The following is a 13,235-nucleotide window of genomic DNA, read 5'->3' as shown; positions in this document are numbered from 1 at the left end:
TATCCCTGCTGATAACCAACATATTTCTGTTCTTTATGCCAGTTGTTCAATTGAAAGTGACTATCTTGTTGGATCAGGGGAATGTTGTGGAAACAGTTTATCTGGATTTCAGTAAAGCTTTTGATAAGGTTCCACATGATATTCTTGTTGAAAAATTCATAAATTGTGGTTTGGATCCTAATTCTGTCAGGTAGATTGATAACTGGTTGACAGATCATACCCAAAGGGTACTTGTTTATGGTTCAGCATCCTCTTGGAGAAGAGTGACAAGTGGAGTGCCCCAGGGATTACATATTTATAAATGCTTTAGATGAGGGATTAGACGGGGGCACTTATTAAATTTGCAGATGATACTAAACTGAAAGGGGTAGCAAACACAACAGAAGACAGAATCAGAATACAGGATGATCTTGATAATCTCGAGAAATAGGCTAAACTGAAAAAAATGAAATTCAATAGGGACAAATGTAAAGTTCTGCATTTAGGTAGGAAAAACCGTCTACACCAATATAGGGTGGGGGAGACTTGTGTAAAGGATCTAGGAGTCTTAATAGAACATACATTGAACATGAGTCAGCAGTGTGACTCAGTGGCTAAAAAGGCAAATGGGATTTTGGGCTGCATCAAATGGAGTATTGTGTCCAGATCACAGGGGGTGATGGTATCACTTTTCTCTTCTCTGGTTCAGCCTCACTAGGAGTACTATGTTCATTTTTGGTCACCACAGTTGAAGAGGGATGTAGACAAACTGTAGCTTGTCCAGAGGAAGGCAACAAAGATGGTGAGGGGTTTGGAGACCAAGCAATCTGTTGGAGGCTGATTCTGTGAATTTTCAAGGGGGTGTCAGGTTACAGTGGATGACAATAGGGTTGTGAGTGTCCTGCATAGTGCAGGGAGTTGGACTAGATGAGCCAAGAGGTCCCTTCCAACTAATATTCTATGAATCTATGATTCTATGTTTAAATGTTGGGTTTTTTTTTTTTTAGTTTACTGAAGGGAAACCAGAATATTAACACAATGGTGACATATTATATCTGGAGGAAAACTGTAAATGATGTAATCTCACCCTAGAAATCACTAGAAATTTTATGGCTGTCTTGTCAGTTGCCAGCCACTGGCAACTCTAGATGCCAAATATTGGCAAACAGAAAAGGCATCAAAAACTAACACAAATTTTAATACCACAAACAATGTCAAACACTCCAAAGGGATATCATACTCTATTTAGCATGTATTGTCTATCTGTGAAAAACCAATGAAATATATACAGGACTTGTAACATCTCTCTGGATTATGGCAGAAGTATAAACTATAATATATAATAATAAATAATAAATACGATAAAGGTAAAGGTATCCCCTGTGCATGTCTGACCCTTGGGGTGACGCCCCTCTAGCGTTTTCATGGCAGACTCAATATGGGGTGGTTTGCCAGCACCTTCCCCAGTCATTACCGTTTACCCCCCAACAAGCTGGGTACTCATTGTACCGACCTCAGAAGGATGGAAGGCTGAGTCAACCTTGAGCCGGCTGCTGGGATTGAACTCCCAGCCTCATGGACAGAGCTTCAGACACCATGTCAGCTGCCTTACCACTCTGTGCCACAAGAGGTTCTAAATAATAAATAAATAAATAAATATCTACAGCGAGGCAAAATGTGGGGTTATATTGTTAGTTTTCTACTCTAATCACCTGCCCTCATTTTTTTTAACTTGCTTTTCTTTTAAATTTTCATATCATTTTTGAAGAGAGCTAAAATAATTATCCTGCTCATGTTTCACTTGTGTAAGTGTATAGGTCCTTTTTTATTAACATGCAAGATTTGCTATCAATAAAGAACATATTATTGAAGATTCAAAGAAATGTATTATTGAATCTCCTAATCCATCTGACCTTTTCATATTAAAGTCTAATTTCTATTCTGTCCGTATAGGATACTCAAGCTCTTAACCATTATCTAATATGTAATAATGATAATTATTTATTATTATTGTTATTATCATCATCATCATCATACCCTGCCACTCCCAGCCAAGCTGGCTCATGGCAGGTTACAGCTTTAAAAGCCCACAATAAAACCCTCAGTAAAATACCATATCCCTCCCAGGCAACAAAAAAAATACACCCTCCCCTACTCTGCAACATCCCAACCCACTGACTCGGAGAATATATGGTTACAGATTGTTATAGGGGACTGGCTGCTGTTCTAGGCAATCCGGGGCAGGGGGTAGATGTAATAACCCTGGTCTCACCCAAAGACTTAGTGGAAGAGTTGTCGTACAGGCCCTGTGAAACGGAGAAAGTTCCAACATGAACCGAAGTGACTTGTTAAAATGTTGCCCTCATGTAAACACTTCTGGTCCTGTATGCTCTTCTGCAAAGTGTGTGATTAATACTGTATTAAGCATAAATATGCAGTTAATATTAATCAAAACAATGTTTCTCTACAAGTACATTTCTCCACAATTTTATAACTAATACTTCATAAAGTCCACAACAAAGGAAAGTCCAAAGACCAATGCCTGTTACGAGTATAAGTAGATATTATGCTATAAGAAGTATGTAAGCACTGAAATATATCTTCCCACCAGTGGGTTACACATAGTGAGAACACCTCCATATATCACGTGTGTTGAATTGCCACAAGAAATTATTGTGAGAAACACTTAAATATATAGGGACATCCCTCTGGAATCAAACACCAAACCAGAACATCCAAACTAAGCCCAAATCTTACAACCCCAAGTAATTTAAGCAAGAAACCAAGATTCAGGACAATTGATAACCCCAAGAGAGAGTCCCCTATGGCAAACAGAAATAAAACACCAGACATGGACAGACTTCAGTCACTGGGCATAATTAAGGGTGAAGCAACAACAAGGGGGGAAACCAAAGGGGGACAGGGATCCCAATAATTAGGGGTAGAGGCAAAGGCAGAGGAGGTTGGGAAAAAAAGGGGCTTGAGATACAATCATGCTCCTGCCTGAATTTCCATAATTCTTCAGGGCCTGCAAAAGGGATCTCCTCCACCAGGCATTCGCTGGTCCGAACAACATCCACAGGTCCCCCCTCAGACACTCCCTCCATGACCTGAACCAGCCTGACCTCCCTGGGGCTTATCTAAGTTGTCATTGTTGCTATATTATTGCTGGCCAAAGCCACTGGAGTTCTGATTTAGATCCAGTAATGGATTGTTGCTGATGTGTTATTTTGTGAACTGTTATATGTTCAGACTGTTCTATGTACTACCCCTGCAATGTTGTATGTGAACCACCCTGAGCTGTATGGGAGGATGGTATAGAAATCTAATAAATAAATAAATATGAAGATTTGGGATATATTCTCTTTAAAGCATTAAGGGTTGTTTCACTGCCTGCTCTCTGCACTCTTCAGCTTAGTGGTGTGAGAAAAATGAGGGGGGAATCTGGCTATTGATGTTATTGAGGCAGAATGATGTCCCTTCTATGGCAACCAAAAGTTATGCCAACACTGCATCATGGATAAATCAAGCATGTAAGAATGTCAATAGGCAACACAATGACACCATTTGCAGTTGCCCTAGAAGAGATGTCTTTGTGGGAGTACCAATGTCCATACATCAACAGTGAGGCCCCTCCAGCCTGAACTGAGTGAATCTTCCCTTGGTTTCAGTGTTGTGCTATTAACCCTATCAATATTACATTTAGAATATCAAACAAGATGAATGCATGCATTAGGCCACCGCCATTTATAGATCACTGCACAGAAAACTTTAAGCCTTGCATTTAGTCATTAAAATATTCAGCAATTTACATTGCTTATCAGTTGATGCTATTTATAGAATATTTAACTAGCTTTTATCTTACAGAACTGAATAAATTTAACTGAAACAAAATTTACTTCAGATTTATGCAAAATCTTGGAATTAACATAATTAAGCTCCATTAATAAATCTTTCCCAATCCTAATGGTGAAATTGTTTTAATTATTTTTACCAACACTTTTGGTTGAATCCCTTGAGCTGACCTATCACACTAGAGGTTTTAAGCCAAACTCCCCAAAGAAAGGAAAAGAAAAGAAATCTCAAAGCTGAAACTTAAAGTGGTAGCTACAGGAGATAACCAATAAAGGATTTATCAAACATGTCTGGTAAACAGCTAAGACTCTGTAAAGAGAATGTTTTTATAAGTAAAAAATAAAAATGAAGCAAACACAAGATAATCAAAAATTGGTAAGTAGAAACATAAGTTAACAAGGATGTATCAAAACTATTCTTATGCCACTACAACCCCCTAGCTTTTTATATTTCTTCTTGCATTTATAATTGTTTTTATTATAACTATACCACAGCAAGTTTGCACAGGAGGAATTAACATTTGGAATGAATATGATCTGGTAAAACTGTAGAGGAGGCAAGACAGTGATAGATAAATGTCTTCATCTAGCTGCTATGTTGGTTTAGTGTTGTTTCTTTTTAAATTGTTTTATTTTTTTTTATTGTGTTTTAACAGAACATGTTATATACTTCACTGTACTATTTGGTTTATTTGGATAAATTGGCCTACACTTATCTAAATACACCAAATTGTTGGTAGGACTGATTAGGTATTTTAATAAAACATTGCAACTGCTGAGACGGCAAACCACCTCCCAGTATGGTGGCACTAGAGCCCCAGCATGGGGAAGAAAAAGGAGACAAGACGAAGCCCAGGTCTCCAATACAATCAACCACACAGTTCATATTGGTGAACTGTATAAGTAATAGAGATCGTTAAACATTGATCAGCACACATGCATAGTGAGGTTGGGCGCTTTGGCGCCCGACGCAGCCAGTGCCACGCTGCGGGGGGAAGCCGGGGGTGTCAGAGCTCCGGCGGGCGCACATACGCAGCCGCAGAGCTCTGTGTCTACGTGTGTGCGCCCTGCCGGTGCACCAATGTCCGCACCTCCCCCCCCGCGCAGTGTGGCACTGGCTGCGTTGAGAGCGATTGGCCGCTTCGGCCACCAAAGCACCCAACCTAAGCATAATAATAAAAATTGCAAGACAGTGAATGACACCATGAGCAGAAACATTTCTCATTCATTTACATGCTGAATTATTACTGCACTGGATTTCAAGGCAATGTTTTTGTATTCCATTGTCATCAAGCATCTAGATCTTTATATCCAAGATGATTATTAATGTCTGCATGCTGCATGATCTAAAAACACATGTAGATGGTATTTAAAAGGGCCTTATCTCTTTGCATACCTTTACTTGCACTCTCTACATGTTCCAGTTCATCTGGGAATTTTAGGATGTCTCGATGATTCTCTTCACAAATTTCAGCCAGGAAATGCAATAGTGTTGATTTTTGATCTGATGATTTGGTATCTCTAACCTACAAAGGCAAAAAAAGAGATTCATTATTTGTCACTGAGAAATCCTCTCTTGTAGGAATATGTTTTGCAATCCATGTTTTTAAAATCTGCCTCTGGAAATAAAACACACATCAAGATAACAAGGAGCATTAAAAGTGATTTTACATTTATTCTTATAATATACAGATTCAATAAATAAGGGAGAATTCATACTGCTAATTCCCCATACAAAATGTTCCATGTACAAGTATGCTCTCTGAAATACTTGAGCCAAAAATAAACCAGAAATTAGCTGGTTTGGGTTGGGTTAGGTAAACCCAAAATGACCCCAAAGACTCACAAATTCTAGTGGTAACAAAAATGTATATCCTGGAATCTCATGACATTTTGGGTTTCCAGGAGGCAAGAGGGGGAGAGAAGAAGCTGGTCACTCCAAACAATTGTTTGACACCATCTCCCACCCTTTATACTTGAAAGGACCACTGTTTAAAATGTAAAGGGACTAACAGCTGATAGGTTACCTACCCTAGTCTAACATTTAAATGGGAGAAAAAGCCAATAGCTGATAAGACCAGAATCTTTTATCCTTATCTCTTGTTGCTGGGAGGGGGGAAGGGGGAGGATTGTTTAAAAAGTCTCAAAAGTTGACCCAAGGAAAAATATCCCCAAATGATAACAAGAATCTCAAAAAATCTGCCCAGCTAAAAGCATGCTCATCTCAAATCTGGATCCTAAATTAGTCAAAAAATGTTTGATGTGCACAACCATAATTCCATATTTGAAACACTGAAAAACATTTAGCAAAATCAAAAACATGCATGATTTCCTGATTCAAGGTACTTCAACATAAATGAAGAATCAAATACAATCAAGCGGTTTACAGAAAAGATGGCAATCACTAGACCAAAAATCCACAAAGAGTCGATATATATTAACAAGCAGCTAAGCCAGTTGTTTCCAATGATATGACAAGTAAGACTCACAGAAATTGAACCAATTAGTGAGGACAAGGAAAAGGATCAAAGCAAAGTACGGAAGACACTTCACAACGCAGAATTCTGGACATCCCTGTCTATTGCTGTGGACAAATGAGAGCTAGTGTGGTTTTGTGGTTAAGAGTAGCAGACTCTAATCTAGAGAACTGAGCTTGATTTTTCATTCTTTCACATGAAGCCTGCTGGGAGATTTTGAGCCAATCACAGTCCTCTCTGGACTCCCTCAGTTCCACCTCACAAGGTTACGGGAAGAGGTAGGGAAGGTAATTTTAAGCCACTTTGATACTGCTCAGGATAGAGAAAATCAGGGCTTAAAACCCAACAGTTCTACTTTATCATAACAAATTGGTTAGCCATACTATATACAACGTAAGTTTAACTGTCTGAGTCTTTATAGAATACTAGCATCACCAGTATTAAATTTGCCACCCATCTATCGATAAAGCAAAGTTCACTTTTGCACTTACAAAGCTAGTTTACTGTTTTACTTTGAAATAAATATTCAGAAACATTTAACCTGCTGATGCCTCAACTAATGTAAAGTAGCTGCTGCATTTCCCACAATCGGCTTATACGTGAATCAATACATTTGCCCAGATTTTGTGGTCAAATTAGGTGCCTCGGCTTATATGCGAGTATATACGGTACTTTCATTGTTATAAAAAGTTTCATTGTAATAATTACATTTCCATTTTCTCACTTTAAAATCAATAAACAAGAACACAAAGGCAAATTTCCTCTTCATCAGAATGTTAGTAGAAAAAATTCCGATAATCCAAATCCCTTATAAGAACAGAAAGGAAGGATACAAACAAAACATTTTAAAGCATTCTATGCAGCAAATCTGCTGGAAATTAAACAAATACTCAAGGCTGAATTGTCTGGTTAGGTTTACTGTATTTTGTAAAAGAATACTGATCATAGAAGAAATAACAAAAGCAGGAATTCTTCCCTTCCACGTCAAATATACAGTTGCTTTTATCAAAGCAGGTTTCTTTTCCCATAACTATACAATCTATGAAGGGGCAAAAAAGGAAATTAACATGTTCATTATTCACTCTCAGTATTAGTTATGTCAATCTGTTCTAGTACTTCAGTAGATGTAAAAAAAAATGTCCCCTGTGGCTTCTTAGTGATAATAGATGCTGTTTTGGAATATAGTGGCATCAAACCAGAGCAGAACAGTTAAATTTGAGACTAGCAGCACCTTAGACAAAGAACTTCAGGGTATAAATTTTGAATAGTCAAAGCTCCATTCAACAGCATAATAGATATGGATATCTGAGTCCTTTTATACTAATCAGAAGGTAGGAGAGGTGTTGTAAAGAATGCTTGTAAAGGTTGCAAAGATACAATGCATGATGTAATCAGCCTGATTAGAGCAGAGGGGAAATACTTCCAGCAGGAAATTACCATCTACAGGAAAATAAAAATCCTATGTCCCTATGCTAATTTTGTAAGCATTTTCCCTCTGCTTATAGTGTGATGTGACTGTATGTTTGTTTGTTTATACGATCGCAGACCAGGACAGAAAACTTAGACAAAAATATTTTAAAGTATGTTGGGGTGCAGAGAATAAAATTAGTAATTATAAAAAAAAAAGTTAAAGGAGTTTGGTTTTCTCATGGCGGTCTTGAATCACGTAAGCACAAAAGTTTGTTGTCTGTAGAGAGAACTGGGGTATGTCACCCATGAGAAGCTCTTTGGGACCAATCTGCTTCTGTTTGGTGTAACCTGCCATCCAAAAGGGGACAGTTAAGCCTGTTACTAGCTGGGGGGCAATTGAAGAAGATGTGTCCCATAGATTCCACGTCCATTGGTGGACAAGTGCACAATCTTTCTGAGACTGGTATTCTTTTAATATGATCATAATTGGTTATGTCCACCCACCCCTCATGAAATGGCTAATGATGGGCCTGGAGGTGGTGGGAAGGGGAGAGACCCATATTCTGCACACTCACATCACTTTTGAGGCTTCTCAAAGCCTGAAGAATGTTTCAGGGGTTTCTCAACAGTAAAATTGAAAAAAAGCTGATCTAAGTTATTTGTTGTTGTTGTTGTTGTTGTTGTTGTTAGGTGTGAAGTAGTGTCCAGCCCATCGCGACCTCATGAACAATGATCCTCCAGGCCTTCTAAGTTATAAGTTATACTAAGTTATAGTATAACTAAGTTATACAGAGCTTACCATTGATTACAGATCAATAACTTTGCCCACATCCCTGAATCACTGAATAGGTGTTACAATATTCAGAAGAGCCATAGGTGGCATGCCAAATATCTATATGTGCCTCCAAAGCACTGTGTGAGTAATCACTGGCCTACACTATTCAGATGAAAGTTTCTCTTAGAAAAATGATTTAAAAGGGTGTGCCTAATTTATTGCTACCAGGTCTTATACAGAACATAATCCTAATTCCTACAGCAAAATACGAAGCACAGAAGGACCATATAAAACTCCAGCACACAGAAACTTGTGTATTAAAGTGAATCAATTTAATGGACATTTATGCAGCATATAAATCCAGGGAAGCAATTATGTTGCCTATCTCCAAATCACTGATGTTAGTAACATTAAGTTGCAAAATCAAAACTTCAAAATACTGAAAATTTATTAATGTTGATAAGATGCCACAATACTAATGCAGCTGTCTCAGTAGCTTTGGTTAAACCAATTTAATTAAAACTAGTTATTCTTAACAGTTTAGTTAGTGAAGATCTGGTGCCATACCATGGTTCATTCTGCAAAAGGAAGAAGCTAAGTTGAGTTAGTCCTGGCTAGTATCTGGATGGGTGATCACCAAGGAATACCAGGGTCATGATGCAGAGGCAGGAAGTGGCAAACCACCTCTGAATGTGCCTTAAAAAGCCTAGGGAGTTGCCAGAAATCATGGTGATTTAACACCTCAAGCAACAAGAGGGAGGGAATGTATGTATCTGGATCATACTCTTGACCTAACCCAGTTATTTATAGAGTTCTATACTGCCCTTCCCTATGGCTCTGGGTGGTTTACATTAAACGTTATGGGATACTTAAATAGAATATTATAATATTACAATAAATAACAACCATAACATAACATGGCATAACATAATCATAACATGAAAAACAGAACAGTGTTTTTAACAGTTGAAAGTGATTTTTAACAGAGCAACAATGACAATCCCTGGGCAGGTCAGATTTGTCAGTCATGGAGGGGAATCTGAGGGGGGGCAGCAGATGTTTGAGTCGGTCAGCCTCACAGAAATGCCTGGTGGAGGAGCTCCCTTTTGCAGGCCCTGCAGAATTGTGGAAGTTCCGGCAGGGCCCTGATCTCTTCAGGGAGCTCATTCCACCAGGTGGGGGCCAGGACTGAAAAGGCTCTGGCCCTTGTTGAGGCCCGATGTGCTTCTTTGGGGCCAGGGATCCGCAGCCAGTTGGAGGTGGCAGAGCGTAAGGCTCTTTTGGGGGTACAGGTAGGGAGGCGGTCTCTCAGATACACTGGCCCAGACCATGCATGGCCTTACATCTGCAGTGAAACACAGTTTCTTAGCTTACAACTGCAGTGAGACACAGTTTCTTGATGAGACTAATGAATGCTAAGGTGCTCTGCAGCATCAAGTGAGAAACTCTTCTTTGTCATTCAACCTTGATGGACTGTTTTCCAGTTATAACATAACTGCTATTGTTGGTACATGTCAATAAATGACATTATCAGTCACAGAAGGGCAGCTACACAGTATCCAGCCAATATAATGAGGCAAAACTTTCAAAGTTTCCAACAAAATGTTAATCAGTTTTCTGCTTTCATCCTAACATGTTTTGGGTTTTATATTATTTTTTGCTGTATTATATTTCTATAAATATTAACTGTTCAGTGAATTGGCAGTCATGAATGCTTCAGTGCATATATCAAAACTATTGTTCCAGCTTGCCAGCCTCGATACAGTACATGAATTCTAATGGCAGTCTCCTTTATTTAAGCAAAATTAAGTTCTGTGCTCTCTGCCGAGGGTTGTTTACAAATCGCTTTCTTCAGCACACACTGCCGCACACTGCAATGTAATATCCAGAAAGATAATGCATTTTTAAGGATTTGCAATCAACATAAAGACTTTAGCCTTGTAGCTAACACCAAACTTTGTTCTATTGTTTCAGACCAACATGGCTACCTAACGGCACTTATTTTCTGGCTGTTATTATTACTAATTTAATTTCATGATTATTACTGAAAATAATAATTTTGTTGCATAGATGAGGATCCCCGAGTTGGATAGCCCAGCCGAGTCTGAACACATCAGATCTCCCAACCTAAGCAGGGCCAATGTGGAGGCAGGCAAATCTCTCTTGCCTTGAAATCCCTACAGGATTGCTATAGGTCAACTGTAATTTGAGGGCAAGAAAAAATAGAGGAGGGTGTTAAAAAAATTATCCACCCCATGTGTTAAATAACAAGTAAAGATTTTGTTGTTGAAATCTACAAGCCCCTGTCTCATATCACACCACGAAAGCAAGCAGGACTGAAAAAAAGAGGTAAGTGGCATGCCAACAGCTTCAAAAGTATTCTGAGTTAACATCAACCCAAAGGCAGCATTGAATAGACACTATATGCAGAATGAATACATAACATTGAAGGATTTCTTTGCAACAAAACTGACCTGAAATGGGCCCATAAGGATTCACCATTATCTGAACACTGCCCGTGGCGTCGCGGGCGCCACGGACTAAATAAAGCGATAAGGGCTTCTGGGGCGGGATGTGTCCGGGATGAGGAAGGGTCCAGATTGGACCCTTCCTCAGGACAGACAATCGGAGGGACCAACTGCAACTGCAAGCCACATCAGGCCGCCGCCCGAGGGAACCCCCGGCAGTCGCGCGGAGCGCGGCTGCCGGGGGCTCCCTGCCCGCTGGCCTCAGGTCAGGCCGCCAACACAGAGAGCCGCCGCTCAAGAGAGCCGCCATCGCCGTGAGCCCCGCAGCCCAACAAGGTAAGCTTCTAGCGCCCGCTGTATTCAGCATACAGCGGGCTTTATTACTAGTTGTAAATAATGTTAGTATTACCTTGCAGAGAAAGCTAATGTTAAAGCCCAGAGACTGGGCATTCCTGGAGCCTGAATTCATGTAGTTTCCAATCAGCAGCACGAGTTCCAACAGCTTGCTAAAGCTCTCGCTCTTCTTCACCTCCTCACAGGCTATCGTGACTGCCATGATGCCAGGCTTGATATTGTTTATGTGCTCTTCAAACGTCAGCTTGAAAAGGATGCCATTGAGGCGAGGCCGCAACATTTTCACTGAGCTCATCTGAAAGATAAGAAAATGTCTAAGGGAGAGGGTGCTAAAATACTTTCCATGCAATGAAGAACAACATTACTTCCCCATACACAGAAAACACTTTTAATAATATTAATTATAGGTGCCAATTCTTCCACAACATGGTGGCGTACGTCTTGTAGAATGGTCTTTGGCTAACATTCCCTGGTACCTTTGAGCCAATGGCCCATTGATATTAAAACACTAATATAAGGAAAGGCTGTAGGATTTTTCCACTATTGTTACAACAAACTTATATTGGAGGACTCAACCACTGAAGAAGTCACTGAAAACAGAAATTATCTAGAAATTCTTGCTGAACAGGGGAGAGGTTTGGTATTTTATTGTTCACTATCTTGCTATGCTATATTATATTTTGTATTAAGGGGTATTTTAGGGGATTTTATTGTATTTTATTGATTTTGTAAACCACTGCAAAACATTTGAGAGCAGCGGAATATAAATGTAAACATAAATAAATATAAATAAATAAAATGTAATAGTGGTAGCAACAACAACATTAAATAAGAAATGTTTAGAAATATGATTAGGAAACATCTCTAGCACTAGCTCTAAATATCTTCTGATGAATCGCCAGAAAAATAATTTTGTTACAAGAACATGTCAGTGTCCAAACCCCACTGCACCCAGGTCTCCAATACTTGTGAAAATACACAGTGGCAGCAAGTATATTATCTTTGCTATCCATCATTAAATTTCATCTCCTTTACATTAGATGTGAAACTTCATTTGATCTTGGGTATAACTAAAAAAAAAAGCTGTGTTTAATTTGTGAATATATCATTCATCTTAATGCTTCATCTAAATGAAAATGTGATGCTCCAATTTTCATGCACAAATAAGAATATTAAGCTAATTAGTCTGTTATAATAAGTAACCTAATTACAAAGTGTGACTTTTCTAAATGAATTTTAAACGTCTAATTCTGACCTTTATTAGGGTTGATGAGTATATTGATTATCTAATTAAAACCTTATATTAATAATTAACTTACCTAATTTGTATATGCAAATAGGAGTATACAGTCTGAAAGACAAATTTCAAATAGAAGGAGTCTTTCAATCATTCTGTACTAGTTTCTGAACCTAGGTATGTACTGTGGAGATCCTGTTGGCCTTTAAGAAACTGCTGGACTTGAATCTTATTTGTCTACTGCAGACCAACATGGCTGTCCAGCTGAAACCGGTTTCTTAACCAGTTATTTCTAATATAAGTATCCATATTATTAACAAGAGTCTTGCCAGCCAAGACACTATTAGTAGTTGCCTTATGGAGAGTGAGTAAATTTCCATAAACAGCCAGTTTTAACAGACGTTTAAAATCAGAAACAAATTAGTGTTAAACACCTCTGTACTGTTGCCCCTTACAAGCTATATAACTTGTATATGGGAATAGGTGTATATTTATTTTTATTTATTTAATTGCATTTATATGCCATGATCCCTTGTGGCTCAGGGTGGTTTACAATGAATATTAATCATACAATACAGTGAACATTATGATTGTAAACTTGAGAGCCAGTTTAGTGTAGTGGTTAGGAGTGCGGATATCTAATCTGGCATGCCGGGTTCAATTCTGCGCTCCCCCACATGC

At 38.8% G+C, this 13,235-nt stretch overlaps 1 protein-coding gene across 5 annotated transcripts in view; it reads right to left on the bottom strand.

Moving 5' to 3' along the window:
- Positions 1-13,235, bottom strand: part of DIAPH2 (diaphanous related formin 2) — a 420,337-nt gene that overhangs the window by 240,168 nt on the left and 166,934 nt on the right. For all 5 annotated transcript variants that reach the window (XR_013226383.1, XM_077309067.1, XM_077309071.1 and 2 more), the window contains 2 exons: positions 11,373-11,612; positions 5,230-5,359 (listed from right to left, as the gene is read on the bottom strand). Coding sequence is in view for 4 of the 5 variants with exons in the window: in XM_077309067.1 (XP_077165182.1) it covers positions 5,230-5,359; positions 11,373-11,612 (370 nt within the window). In the remaining variant the exon portion in view is untranslated. The remainder of the gene's footprint in view (positions 1-5,229; positions 5,360-11,372; positions 11,613-13,235) is intronic.

The sequence above is a fragment of the Paroedura picta genome, chromosome 13 (assembly GCF_049243985.1).
Source record: "Paroedura picta isolate Pp20150507F chromosome 13, Ppicta_v3.0, whole genome shotgun sequence".
Classification (NCBI taxonomy): domain Eukaryota; kingdom Metazoa; phylum Chordata; class Lepidosauria; order Squamata; family Gekkonidae; genus Paroedura; species Paroedura picta.
This window is presented reverse-complemented; position numbering and strand designations above follow the sequence as displayed.